The sequence below is a fragment of the Pelophylax lessonae genome (genome assembly GCF_965119305.1).
Source record: "Pelophylax lessonae genome assembly, chromosome: 3".
NCBI lineage: Eukaryota > Metazoa > Chordata > Amphibia > Anura > Ranidae > Pelophylax > Pelophylax lessonae.
The window spans coordinates 327324235-327339567 of record NC_138770.1 but is presented as its reverse complement, the minus strand read 5'-3'; the positions used below and the strand labels follow the sequence as shown (position 1 = coordinate 327339567).

Sequence of the window (15333 nt, the reverse complement as noted above, 5' to 3'; positions counted from 1 at the left end):
TACATGCTGTCTGGGTACAATGTAATGTGGATGTTATGGGAGTGAATTGGAGGAAAAATCAAAGTGGGTCGATAACCCGCTGAAAGACTTGCAACTATAGTGAGGTCACATATTTCTGGTAAGTGGATGAATATACTCCAGTGGTGGACACAAAGGGTGTTGAGGCTTTGCACGTTTTCATGAGGTTGAGGAATATTGGATGATTTATCGACACTAATTTAGGAGGCATTTCGCAGACATCATTTTCACTGTAGGAGTTTCACTTATGGTGTGGAAGGTTTATTAGTAGCTGGTTTATTGATTGTTTCACTGATTTGATCTATATGACACTCCACCCCCCTCTCCCTAAACATCACAAAAACAGAAAGAGCATATAAGCATTTTTAGCAAAAAAAAAAAGCACTTTAAAAAGGAAATAAATATGAAAACTAGGTTTGTAAAAGTATATTTTATTAGACATTAAAAGCATACAACTAAAAAAAATAGACTTGGAAATGATAGAAACAGCAAGATTTACAAAAGGTTCATAATTGTTGAACCAGCATACATTTCTCTTCAAATAACAGTTTGAATATGAAAAATGTCACAGTATAAGTAAACTAAATCATATTAGATTTAATATGTTAATTTAATTTCAAAAGTAATTTTCAACCTTTTTTAAATTAGCAGCTTAAATTAAAGGCTTAGTTCACTTTTCAGAAAGAAATAATAAATGCACATAGTTGTGCATGTTTATTTTTCCCCACAGGAGCCTGCAAAGCATTGCACCCGCCGTCAGCAGATCACGGGTGCAGTGTCGGGCTCCTGCACTTTCCCTCCAGCTTTCTTGCTATGCCTCTGTATGGACTTTCAGTTTGAATGCTGGATACAGAGTGAATTGACAAGCATGGCATGCTGATCAGCAATGTGAAGGGGGAAGGGGCAGGGAATGCCGCTCAGGTGTGCGTCCAATCTGGTGCTGGCTAGATCCGCCGTCCGGAAAGATGCATGCGAAAATGTGGAGCCGCACACAGATAGATGAAATCAAAAAGGGTGTCTTTATTCTTCAAAATCATCCAGGACAAACAAACAGTGTGAGGAACAGAATATGTCCAAGGTAGACGCGTTTCACGGCACGAACGGCCGCTTACTCATTACCACGGTGACCGTGGTAATGAGTAAGCGGCCGTTCGTGCCGTGAAACGCGTCTACCTTGGACATATTCTGTTCCTCACACTGTCTGTTTGTCCTGGATGATTTTGAAGAATAAAGACACCCTTTTTGATTTCATCTGTGTGCGGCTCCACATTTTCACATGCTGATCAGCACACTTGCAGTCCGTTGAAACTACAAGTCTGTTTTCTGTGATGGCAGAGGGATGTTTTAGTTTATTAATTCACAGTGATTTGTAAAGGAATGATGTGGTTGTGCAGGTGTTGCCCTACACAGCTGCACCAATTTTAAAATGTGACATCAGCTGCAGGGGAGAAGAACCCCTGCCAACTGTCAGAGAAGGGAGAGAGTGAAGGTGCTAAACATGTTACACCTTAAATACTGCTCTAAAATGTACAGAAGGTAAACTGATCCTTTAAGGCAGCGGTCTCCAAACTTCTTAAGCAAAGGACCAGTGCACTGTCCTTCAGGCTTTAGTGGGGGGGGGGGGGGGGCAGACTGTTGTCAGAAGGAGTAAACCATGTCCCATCATTGATTTTAATTGGAGGAACTGTCCCCTATTGAGATGGTATCAGCGGGAGGAATGGTGCCCCATCATTGGTGTCAGTTGAAGGAATGGTACCCCATTGTTGGTATCAGTGGGAGAAACAGTACCTCATCAATAGCGTTCGTAAGAGGAATAGTGGCCAATTATTGGTGTCATTTGGAAGAATAGTGCCCAAAGGGCCAGATAGAGGCAAGCAAAAGGCTGCATTTGGCCCCCGGGCCACAGTTTGGAGACCACTGCTTTAAGGTAATGCATGGTGATCCTGCCATAAAGGTCCTTATTACGGCACTTCCTGTTATAGGATGACAATGCTGTTCCTTTCCCACAATTGTTGTACCCCACTATCACCACTCTCCAAATGGGGGGTACAAGTGGTTGTTTCAAAATTTAGGAACAGGCATGGCCCACTATCACCATTGGATATCCACTGTGAGAAATGCCAAGCAGCAATCCCTAGAGGTTAACACTTAAAAACAAGGAGGTGATCAGAAGCATGGAGATGAAATAAAAGATTAAAAAAAAAAAGTAGGCAGGGATGCCCAAAACGATCATTCCCATTTTTCAGCTCACTATGGTATGTGGGAAACCCCTTGGATCAAAACTTTCTATTATTGCACTTCACTGCTGGTCCATTTGAAATATATATAATTTAATATAATATAGATTTATTTTTCTTTTTAAATCAGTTTTTTATGATACATTGTGTTTTGGCAAATTTGGAAAATTAAAAAAAAAGTGAAAAGTGATTAGCAGACCCAGGAAGGTAGGCAGCTTAATTTAAATGTAAATACCGACCAAGATTGGCCTCGCAATTTCCCAACTAGTCATGCAATGTGATGTGTGACATCATGGTCTAACTGATGGGTCTGAAGGATGTGAGAAATTGGGACCAATTAAAAGCAAAAGAAAATGTTGACATTTCTCAAACCTCCCCTGCCCCTTTCTGTATTTAGTCGCAGTTTGATGAACTACATGGTTGATTTTGTTTTTGGCATTTTTTTTTTTAGACCCTTGCATGTCATCCTCTCATCAAAAAAGCTATTCAAATATTTAAAAACCTGCACAAAACTAGCATTCCCCTTTAAAGCTTTTTCTGCTTGCTGCTGTGCCCAACAATGATTATTGATTACTCAGCAAAATCACTTTAACAGACTGCTTTCCCCAAGTTTTCATCAGGCTCCCCTCTTCCCATCCTACCACAATGCAAAAGTGTAGAGCCAATCTAGAAAAGCAGGGTAAAAACAGTGTGTTGAGCCACAGTTTTACCACCCCCCCGTAACTATGCACCTAAAAGACAACATGCAGCTGCATAGGGTTATAAAATGCTGCCGCAAACGTGAATGGGTCTGTGCTGCAAGTGCAAATCAAACCCTTGATTTCTGGTTGGAGAGCATAATTTACATAGAAAATCCCTGTGCATTCAGGAGGCAGGAGAAGTTTGTCCTGAATGCCTGGCAGCTGTTGCTCTATGGCCTTCTGAAAAGTTATTCATCGCAGAACACTTTTTACAGGGGCAGCACTTGCTGCTGCAGGTTTGAACGAGCCCTTCATGTAATATGTCCAACATTTAGAATTCTGGGTACCATCGTTTTTTGCTAGTTTCACACAAAATTGTCAGGAAAAAAGATTTGATATTTATTAAAGAGCACACCCTAACTATAGACTTTAGTGATTTGCTCCTTTTTGGTCTATTGAATAAAAGTTTTAACCCCCTGGAGCCTAAGCCTTTTTCTGACATGTTGCCTACAAGTTAAAATCAGTATTTTTTGCTACAAAATTACTTGGAACCCCCAAACATTTTATATATTTTTTTAGCAGAGAAACTAGAGGATAAAAGGATGGTCGTTGCAATATTTATGTCACACGGTATTTAAGCAGCTGTCTTTCATATGCAACTTTTGGGAAGAATCCACTTTCATGAATTTAGAAAAAAAAACGTAAAGTTAGCCCAATGTTTTTGTATAATGTGAAAGATGATTTTATGCCTAACAGGTCACGCTTTAAAATTGCGCACACTCATGGAATGGCGACAAACTTTGGTACTTTAAAAACTCCATAGGCAACGCTTTAAAACATTTTAACGGTAACTTGTTCAGAGATACAGAGAAGATCTTGTTATAGAATTATTGCTCTCACTCTAATGATCGCAGCGATACCTCACGTGTGTGGTTTGAACACCGTTCACATATGTGGGCACGACTTGCGCTTTACATTTTTGTTTTTATTTTAACACTATCCATAAAAAATAAAAAAAATTGGACATCCCTTGTCACAGTAATAGGCAGTGACAGGTGCTCTTTATGGAAGGACCCCTAATCCCTTTCTTTGCAAGTTTTAAATACTGTCACATTTTTTTTTTTTTAAGGCTCTAATAAGGCTCTAATACCCCGGAAGTGATGTCATGACATCGCTTCCAGGTTTTTACATCAGAGACCCGATCAGAGCTGAATTTGGCTTTGTTTGGGTCTTCGGACAGCCGGCGGATGTGCTGGCTGGTCCCTCGGGCCTACCGGTGGGAGGGGAGACCCAGGCGAGACACGGAAAGCGGTGGGGGGGATGTCCCCTCCTGCTCCTTGTAATGACAGCTACATTTGTTGTCAGTACAAGAAAGCTGACTGTCTGCTCTAAACAACGGTACCAGGGTGATGCCTCTAGCTGCAGGCATCACCCCGGTACAACCCCCCGAAGCCGAGGCTGCATATTTGCGGTTCGTCGGTGCGAAGGGGTTAACACAGTAATTCTGAGATAATCAACCTTATACCTATAAATTTTCAGCTTATGAGGAGTTATTATTACATTTGGGCTTGAAATTTAGCAAATGATACTGACTGATTTGAGTTTATCAAGGATCTTTCCTTAATTGCTTGTAAGCCTAAATTTCAAGTATTGCTTAGAGGGACAAAAAAAAACAAGACTTGCTCCTTGGGGGCTTATTGCCCAACTGGATGGAATTTACACCCATGGACTATATATATCCTAAAAAATTATTAAAAACTGTAAAATTATTTTAATAATTATCAATGAAGCAATTGATGTCTAAATCCACATTTAAACCAATGGGTCTTGTGGTATTGATAAGATAGAAAGGCACTGAAGGATCACCAATATAAAAAAGGCTGTCTCACAGAATGAAACAAAGTGGATTCACCAGCTTTGTAGTATGGCACCCATTGGTTTAAACGTGGATTTAGACATCAATTGCTTCACTGAAATTATTAAAATAATTTTAAAGTTTTTAATAATTTTTTAGGAAATGCACAATTTATTGTCTGTAATTTATATATGATGGAAATATTTTTATACATGAATGATTTTACATGGTATGTTAAAGTTGAGTATAATATGTTTATAGTCATATGCTCATATCTGCATAAATGACTAATGATATAGAAGATGAAGTCCCAAACAAATATTAATATCTGAATACGAGCACTGTAGGAATATGATTTTATACTGCAATATAATAAACATTCATCAAGTCTCCACTAGGGGACACTATGATTAAGCAGAACATATGTTAATTTTACCAGTAAGTAGGTTTACACCCCGAATATCTCATCCGTTGTAATTAAATTTGTATTTCAAACATTAGCATTATCTACAAACCGCCAGAAAAAACTTCCGGCATAAGTCGTTTTGGGTGTACTGCACTGGGTGTATTAGGAGGAGCTACGCATATATAAACAACATAGTACGCTATGGGTATCAACTACTGATAAAGTCCAGTGGAAGGGCGAAACGCGTCTAGTGTTACCAAGCGTACAACGGCACTTCCGGCCGGTGGAACGCACGCCGGAACACCACCGGAACCATCGAGCCGCATATTTTAGGAAGACTAATTTTTACTTATATGCAAGTGGATATTTTATTTTTCAATAAACCTGTCATACAAACTGTCACTATGGAGTATCCTCTTTTATATTTGGGGCACGGAGCACACTAAACCAAGCCTTTACCAGGACGCTATATTGGGCTCATCCCTGCATTTCCAAACATAGCTAGGAGCAGATCATTACCACACAGGCTTTATTTACAAGTCTTTCCGGTGAGTGGGGACACTTTAGGGGAGTACACCCCGAGAACATTTGGAGCACCTTAAAGAACTATTGAGCACCAAGAGCACTTTATGGACTATATTCATTGGATTTTTGCATTTTATTGCATTGTTTACTGATAATACTGCATTAAGTCACATTATTGCATATATATACAGTTGTATTCAAAATGATTCAACCCCCCCAATGCTGTAAAGGGTTTTAGGGAATTTAGTGTACATTTGTAATTGTATTCAGAATTAAATCCTACAAGGACTTCTTAACCACTTGCCGACCGCCGCCCAACTATATACGGCGGCGGTCAGCCCCTCACAGGCAGAGTGACGTATCGGTACGTCACTAGCCTGGGGGGGGTCTGGGGAGCGAGCGTGCGCCGCCGGCGGCGCGCTCCCGCGTGGTCACGCACCCCCCCGCGCGTGTGACCAGCGGACCCGATGTCCGCCGGTCACTCTGCGATCGTCGGGGGAGAGGGAGAAAGGCAGGCAGCTTGTGTAAACAAGCTGCCTGTCAGTTCTCCCTGTGTAGAGACACTGATCATACGGATCTACTATGTAGAACCGTTGATCAGTGTAACTACACCTCAAGCCACAGCCAATCACAGTTAGAATCACGCCCCTAGGGACACACACAGCCCCTCCCTCTCAAATAAAGTTAACCCCTTCACTGCCAGTGTATTTTTACAGTAACAGTGCATATATATAGCACTGATTACTGTAGAAATGTCACTGGTAACCCCAAAAGTGTCAAAAATATCAGTCAAGGGTCCAATCTGTCCGCCGCAATGTCGCAGTACCGCAAAAAAAACGCAGATCGCCGCCATTACGCGTTAAAAAAAAAAACAACAACAAAAATGACAAAAATCTTTCCCTTTGTTAGTAAACGCGATAACTTTTGCGCAAACCATTCAAAATACGCTTTTTGCGATTTTTTTTACCAAGCATATGTAGCATAAAACAAATTGGCCGAAAATGTTAAAAAATTTTGATTTTTACTTTTTTTTTGTGGGGAATTTCATATAAAAAAATGTGAAAAATATTGTTATTTTTGAAAAATTGACGCTCTTTTTTTGTTTATAGCGCGTGATCAAAAAATCGCACAGGTGATCAAATACCACCAAAAGAAAGCTCTGTTTGTGGGAAAAAAAGGACGTCAAATTCGTTTAGGTACAGCGTCGCACGAAAACAACAATTGTCCGTTAAAGTCACGCAGTGCCGAATCGCAAAATACCCCCTGGTCAGGAAGGGGGTAAAATATTCCGGGGCTTAAGTGGTTAAAGAACCATATGCAACTAAAATGACATCAATTGGTTTTGTAATACAGTAGTAAATGTTTCTTTTGTGAATTCTTCATTGACACAATTATTCAACCCCTTAAAGACCACTCTGAAGTACAGAGGTTCATTGAAGTGTTTTTAATCAGGTATTGAAAACACCTGTGGATGTCAGGGAGCAGCAATAAAGCCTAATAAGCACCAATTAGGCACCTTTAAAATGACTGATACTCAGCTCCTTCTAGACATTTACTGGTGTGGTTACAAACATGGTGAAGTCAAGAGAATTGTCCAGGAAGACAAGAGAAGAGGTGATTACTCTTCACAGGAAGGGCAATGGCTATAAGAAGATTGCAAAGATGTTAAACATACCAAGAGACACCATAGGAAGCATCATTCGCAAATTCAAGGCAAAGGGCACTGTTGAAACGCCACCTGGTCGTGGCAGAAAGAAGATGCTGACTTTGACTGCTGTGCGCTACCTGAAGCGTAGAGTGGAGAAAACTACCCGTGTGACTGCTGAGGAACTGAGAAAATATTTGTCAGATGTGGGTACTGAAGTTTCTGCTCAGACAATACGGCGCACACTGCGTAATGAAGGCCTCCATGCCAGAACTCCCAGGAGCACCCCCTTGCTGTCTCCAAAGAATAAGAAGAGTCGACTGCAGTATGCCAAAAGTCATGTGGACAAACCACAGAAGTTTCGGGATAGTGTTCTGTGGACTGATGAAACAAAATTAGAACTGTTTGGGCCCATGGATCAACGCTATGTTTGGAGGAGGAAGAACAAGTTCTATAAAGAAAAGAACACCTTGCCTACTGTGAAGCATGGCGGGGGGGGGGGTCAATCATGCTTTGGGGCTGTTTTGCTTCTGCAAGTACAGGGAAGCTTCAGCGTGTGCAAGGTACCATGAATTCTCTTCAGTACCAGGAGATATTGGATGACAATGTGATGCAGTCCGTCACAAACCTGAGGCTTGGGAGACGTTGGACCTTTCAACAGGACAATGATCCCAAGCATACCTCCAAGTCCACTAGAGCATGGTTGCAGATTAAAGGCTGGAACATTTTGGAGTGGCCATCACAGTCGCCAGACTTAAATCCGATTGAGAACCTCTGGTGGGACTTAAAGCAGTTGCAGTGCACAAGCCTAAGAATGTGACTGAACTGGAGGCTTTTGCCCATGACGAATGGGCGAAGATACCCGTAGATCGCTGCAAGACACTTGTGTCAAGCTATGCTTCACGTTTAAAAGCTGTTATAACTGTAAAAGGATGTTGTTCTAAGTACTAAGATTGAATGTCACTTGGGGGTTGAATAAAGCTGATAATGATGTGAGCACAGAAAAGACATTTGTTGGGTATTTCATTATAAATGTTATGTTATATTTGTCTGACCTACACGTGCCTCTTTGATTTAAATGTAAGCAGGATGACTGAATGATCAAAATCAATGTCAAACTGGCCAAAACAATCAATTTCAGTGGGGGTTGAATAATTTTGAATAGAACTGTATTCTGCTTTTATCCTTGGTCCTTCTGGCACTTATGCTTGGTAATATGTCCCTGCAATGGCACCGTAGGGGTTACTAATAGTTTGATCTTAATAATAGTTACAGGTCAATTATTAAAGCGGTAGTATCCCGCTTTTTGGCACTTTTACCTACAGGTAAGCCTATAATAAGGCTTACCTGTAGGTACAAATAATCTCTCCTAAACCGGCACGGTTTAGGAGATATTTACAGCGCATGCAGCCGCTCGCGCGAGCGGCGCATGCGCTCTGAAGGTCAGGGGGGACCTTCAATTAAGTTGCCGGGAGCTTGCTGGAAAAATCACTCCCGCGCGCATGCCATCGCGGCTCCGGCCAATCAGCGCGCCGGAGCCGCCGAACCCGGAAGAGACGAGGGATCATGGCAGCGCCCGCATCGATGTCCGGGGGTCCGTGTCGGGGCTTCGTTTTAAGGTAAGTTACACATAATGGGCTAGTATGCGATGCATACTAGCTCATTATGCCTTTGTCTTGCAGGTTTTTTTTTTTTTTTTTTTTTTATTTTATAGGGTTTACAACCGCTTTAAGTTTTGAAGACAGTGGATAAAGACAGCAACCAGTCAACTAACTTGCTCAGAAGGTGGTCATCAATGACTAAACAATATGGAGGTTTTCCCATAAAAGTTTTAAACATTTTGTATTCCAACTAAGGGGTGCCCTCGAGTAGATTTGTTACCTTAAAGCATACCTGTGGGCTTTTTAAATGCAGCCATTTTTGGGGGGATGATAATGCAGACGCCTTTCGATGCCAAGAAACACTGCAACCCAGAAAATCTGCATGTTCCATTCTGGAATCAGCAGCCCCATTTTTCACAGTGGTGATTTGGCGTTCCCCTTCTAGCTACCCTTATCTGCCCTTGTGACTCATGGTGTGTTGGTGTGTCGCTCAGGCTCAATCGATATGGGGAGTAATGTAAACAGTTCTGCATCCACTGCGGGAGTGCCCCCGAGGGTTGGAGCGCATCCCAGCTCCTGTAGTCACTGAAGGGAAGGAAGAACGGGTCCCTAGTGCCGCAACCTCAGCCAGGGCTTCAAACTTTTCCAAGTACCTCGCATGTTGATCCACCACCTTCTGCCCACATCTTGGCTTCCAAGATAGCAGCTACGTGTTGCCTTTGCACATGCGCGTGATGTCACTGCACCCATTTTGGTAATGAGGGATCCTCCTGAAGTTTGGGCGCCGTTGAGGGGTGGTTTGGTTGGTGGACCGCTCCACAAGGTGTCGTAACCATCACTGAAAGCCTCCCCTTCCTGTTTCATACATTTAAATGGGGCCCCCCAGGTGGCATGGTTAATCCTGCTGTTTTCTGTCTATGGAGGGTGGCGGCCCTCCATGTCACTGGATGGGCCTCGGTGGAACTTGGTTTAGTTTTTTCATTTAAATAAAATTTTGTACATTTGAAGGTACAGTTTTGATATAGTTACAATATATAATGTATATGTATGTATTTATATACAACTATACGCAGTCTTTATTTCATTCCATTTTTAAATAAAAGGTTCATCTAATTGCCCCTGAGGAAGAGCAAGTCTCCAAATGAATTGGCGATCTGGGTAGGAAATTGGTAAAGATACTGTATGTACTCTCAAATTGGGAGGGGTTGAAATTATCTCACATTGTGTACGGTCTGGATGAATTTATGATTATACTTCATATTTGGGGTATACTAGAAATCTTTGGCTTGTATTTAGGATTTTAGCTCTGTATTATTTAAGTTTTGTATGTTTTTTGTTTTTTTATATATATTTTGTGTTTGTTCTGTTTTGGTGCTCCTCTTCCAGGAAAAATAGACCACGGACTTGGATGCTTTTATATACTATCTTGGAAAGCCTTGGGGTCTGTTCAGAAGTTGAAGCCAAAAACTGAAACCTTGTTATGCCTATGCATCCTAAATACAGAATGCTGCTGTTTAGAAGGAAATGCACCAACAATTGCACTGCATTCCCATCATTCAGATGCAAAAGGGCCCATTACTGAAAAGTGGCAGGAGATTACATATAGTATATATACAGATGCTGCCAAGTTCTTAGTCTCAATTTCCACAACATTTTACATGTACATCAACACCAATCTGTGCTTAAATCAGCAGCAAGATGGCCAACGATCAAATAAATGGGGCAGCTACAATTAAAGTAAAAGTGGTTTGGATAGATATATACATAATGTAGTTTACAGATTGCAGATATTCTTACTATCAAGATGTAAACCAGAAATGCAGACCTAAAAGAAACGGATAGACAAATATAAAAACACTTTGGAGAGCATTCCTAACACCACCGCTCTTGTATCATCTTCAATACTTGCAGCAGTGGTTTGTCTTTTTGTAGTGTCTATCAATCCAAAATAAAGTATCAGTTTTACTGGTAGAAAGCTATAATGGAGAAAGCAAGTGGTGAGACAGATGAGACTTTTTTTATTTCCATAGAGTAAAATAACATGGCTCACGTACTTGGTTGTAAATTGGTCTTCAGCTTTTCGCCTTCTTCAAGGGCAAGACCATTTTCTAAATTAAGACCTTCCTTAAAAAATACTTCCATCTGTATTCCATTGGACGTTGCTGCATTTGTATCTCTTTTCAGTCCATTTGAGGGACTTGACTCACAACCTATATTAACAATAGTTTGCAATTTTTTCTCAAAACTGTCATTTTGACTCTTTTTTGCTTTTGATCTTTGTAAATGTATTTTTGCACTTATTTCCCTCTTTCGTGAGGGAGCTTCCACTGCATTCATTATTAAACATTTTGGAGAACTGTCATCCTTTTTCTCAGGCACTATGGGAAAATTAGATGCTTCCTGGACAGTACTTTGCATTGGGCTCGAATTAGAATGATTAAAAGCATGTATAGTCTTACGCTTTTTTGCTTGCAATGTTTCCAGCGAAACCAAATCCGTTGATCTGCTCCTTTTGATAGAGTCCTTTTTGTTTGAATCCATTGCAGGAGGACTGGGTGACTTTCGAGGCTTTAAAGTCAATGAAAATCGACCAAATTTGTTCTGATTGCTTTTTGTGTTTTTTGAACTAAAGAAATCATCATACTCAGAAACTGTGACCACAGGGTCAACATTCGATGGAGACAGATTTGATTTGGACGGCTCATTGATTATCCTTTTTTTAGTAGATAAAACTTCAGATTTTAGATCAAGACAATTTGACCTCCTAGTTTGGACTTTATATTTGCCCATTTCAGAAAGCCTGTTTGCTGTAGGCAGAGTGTCTAAACTAGAATTTTCAGACTTTTTATGGTTTGACATACAAAAAGCATCAGTTTCATAATCCTTAGTGCTTTTGTCAGCTGCTGTGTATGGGCTTACAGTACATTGACCTGTACAGTCAGAGTTTGATATTAGAGTTTCTGCACCTAATATATGGTCCATAGCTGGAGATTTCTTCTTTCTAGTTGGTGTTTCGCAAAATACACCACTCGCATTATTATTGGCAGTAGAATCAGTCACTTTTAATTTTACTTGAGATTTTCGACTTCTGCTTTGATTGCACGAACCAGAGTTGCGTTTTTTTAATGCTCCAACACTGGATGTTGATGCCTGAGCTTCAAGAGGAAACAAGGTTATGCGATCTAAATGTAAATTTGTTTCTTCTTGTACATTATTTGTTTTTTGGTGTTTAAAGGTAGACGGAACCGGATCTCTATTGTCCAGACCTCCAAACAGTTCATCATAGCTAGTGTCAAGATTATGGTCATTTTCTGAAAAAAAAAAAGAAGAAGAATATTGAATTGTTTTTTAAACTACTCAAATACCATATTAAAATGCAGCAGTATGAAGAAAAAAAAAGTGAAACACATTGAACTGATTTCAAAACTCTACACAAAGTAATAATGTATAAACTGTGATAACCCAAAACAACCAGGATTAAAGGCAAAATGTACTTTTGGAGTATATTAGGCTATGTAAGCAAGGGTTCCAAACAGATTCAAATTAAATTAAAATATATCGTAGAGATACTTTGAGGGCACATGTTACAGTTATCCCTAAGGAGTGTAAAGATTTAACTCAGTGTGGCAATTATAGGCCTATTTCTCTTCTTAATATAGAGCTAAACCTTTTCACTAAAATACTAGCTTCCGGGTTTATCGCAACATCTTCATAGTTTGATCCATTTGGATCAAGTGGGATTTGTCCCCAATAAAGAAGCAAGAGATAATACTACAAAAGTTCTTAACCTGTTACACTTTGCAAAAAAATCTCAACTACCCTGTGTTTTTGTAGGAATGGATGTAGAAAAAGCATTTGCGTTAATTGGGGTTTTATTGGAGTATATTGGACTGGGAAAAAATATGTTAAAGTGGGTTGCCTCGATATATTCAAATCCATCAGCTCAGGTAAAGTCAATGGGATCCTTTCTCCTTTAGTAATTGGGATGAAACAGGGATGTCCCTTATCTCTCCCTTTTGTAATATCTCTTGAGCCATTCTTCTGTGAAATTAGACACAACCCAAATATAGAAAGTATCGCACTGGGGAAAATGCAGTATAAAATCTCTGCTTACGTGCATGAGTTACTTTTTTCATTAACTAAACCAGCGCTGTCACTCCCGAACCTCCTTAGAGAATTTGAGCAGTACGGTGATCTACCTAATCTGAAGATAAATCTTAATAAATCAGAGGCTATGGTAGTTGGAGTACCTTCTACCCTTCTACAGAATCTTAGACATAGTTTTGGATTTAGATGGACTGATAAGGCAATAAGATACTTCAGTACGGGTATACCCTCAGATATCTCTCAGGTATATGAATACAATTTTCCTGCCCTTTTGACTGGAACTCACCTCCAGTTGGAGAAATGGCATATGGGACTACTTTCTTGGTTCGGCAGGTGTAACCTTCTTAAGATGATTATACTCCCGAGATTTCTGTATCTTTTTCAAGCATTGCCTATATACATTCTTATCAGATATTTCAAGCAAGTTCACTCTTTATCCAATTTATTTGGGCACATAAGAAACCCTGTATTTCGAGACAACTGTTAACCCTTCCTAAAAGGTATGGAGGAGTGGCAATTCCAAATATTTTCAAGCTTCGCATTTACGTAGACAAATATACTGGTGCCGCATGGAGAATCCAAATTATGGGTACAGCTTGGACAGACAGTTAATACCTTAAAAATTAATTTCATAATCTGTTCTCAAAGCTCCCTTTCCTCATGTGACACACCGTTCTATCCTATTTTAGGGAACCCTAGATTCTCTTTAGGTATTGATACACAGCCTTTTAGCTCTCTTCGGAGGGCAGGTATTTTTCAGGCTTCACATTTCCTGAGAGAGACTTAACGGTTCCCAATAGAGGTATAATTAAGTTATAAAGATGTTTTCAAACTGCCTTTTTGGAATGCGTGTCAATTACATTTTTTATATTCAATTTCTAATCCTTAAAATTATAATCGTCAGTTAACACTTTTTGAAAAATATTGTTCAGAAGAAGGGAACCTTTCTCAACTACTATCTAAAAAGTCTATAATCTATTAAACATACCTACTGAACAACAAACACTGTGGTTTGAGAAGTGGGAGAGAGTGTTAACCACTTCAGCTCCGGAAGGATTACAATAAAAAAAATAAAAAAAAATATTTTTGACATTCTCAGAAAAAAATGTAAAAATCAAAATTTAACATTTTAGGCCAATTTGTTCTCTGCTACATATTTTAGGTAAAAAAAAAAAAAATCACAATAAGCATATTTTGATTGGTTTGCGCAAAAGTTATTGCGTTTACCAACTACGGGAAAGATTTATATCATTTTTATTGTATTTTTTTAGTAGTAATGGCGGCGATCTGAGATTTTTTGCGGGACTGCGACATTGCGGCGGACAGATCGGACCCCTAACTGACATTTTTGACACTTTTGGGGGTACCAGTGACATTACTACAGTAATCAGTGCTAAAAATATGCACTGTTACTGTAATTATTACACTGGCAGGGAAGGGGTTAATACTGTTGGTGATCAAGGGGTTAAATGTTAACCTAGGGGCGCGTTTCTAACTGTGCGGGGGTTGGGTTTGTGAGATGATCACAGAGACATGCGATCCTAAATAGCAGGATCACATAGCCTCTGTGATCATCCAAGGGAGAAGGATGGATGGCTGTGTTTACATCAGCCGTCCGTCCTTCTCTGTCAGCAGGGAGAGATCGCCTGTGTCACGCGGCAATCGGAGCCACCTGACACACGCACTGGCTTCCCCGTTGACGAGCGGGGGCACGCTGTCGGCAGCGCGTGCTCGCCCCCTAGCTCCTCCCAGGCGAGTGCCGTACATGTACGGGACTTTACCTGTATGAGCCCGCCTGCCGCAGCTGGTCGTAAAGTAGTTAAACTGTACCTTTACCCCTGAACAAAGACAGCAGATAATCAATTTTGCTTTTAAATCCTCGTGTAATAAACAAGAAGGAAAAAATTATAAGATTCTAACGAGGTGGTATTATACCCCTTATAAACTTCACAACATCTCTTCAAAAATCTCTGATTACTGCTGGAGAGAGTAGGTACAATGTCACATATATTTTGGTTTTGCCCTAAACTGACAAATTTTTGGTAGGAGGTCAGAGAAATGATGCAAAAATTGACAGAAAACGAGATCCCAGAAGATCCAGCTTTTTTTCTATTACAGCTGACTAAGGTATCGGACAAAAAATATAAAAAAAAAATGGATTTTTGACTTACCGTAAAATCCTTTTCCTAAGTTAATTGACGGATGCAGTACTGGCCCCTCTATTTTGAGGGGTGGGAAAAGCAGAAAAGAACAAGTCCC

At 40.2% G+C, this 15333-nt stretch overlaps 2 protein-coding genes across 2 annotated transcripts in view; both read right to left on the bottom strand.

Annotated features, from left to right (window-relative positions):
• TMEM14A (transmembrane protein 14A) overlaps positions 1-7514 on the bottom strand; it is a 1080999-nt gene extending 1073485 nt beyond the window's left edge. Inside the window, exon 1 of the mRNA XM_082249376.1 lies at positions 7460-7514. The gene's annotated coding sequence lies outside the window, so the exon portion shown is untranslated. The remainder of the gene's footprint in view (positions 1-7459) is intronic.
• Positions 1-15333, bottom strand: part of MCPH1 (microcephalin 1) — a 592087-nt gene that overhangs the window by 445675 nt on the left and 131079 nt on the right. Inside the window, exon 8 of the mRNA XM_082249377.1 lies at positions 11022-12278. Within this exon, the coding sequence (XP_082105503.1) occupies positions 11022-12278 (1257 nt within the window). The remainder of the gene's footprint in view (positions 1-11021; positions 12279-15333) is intronic.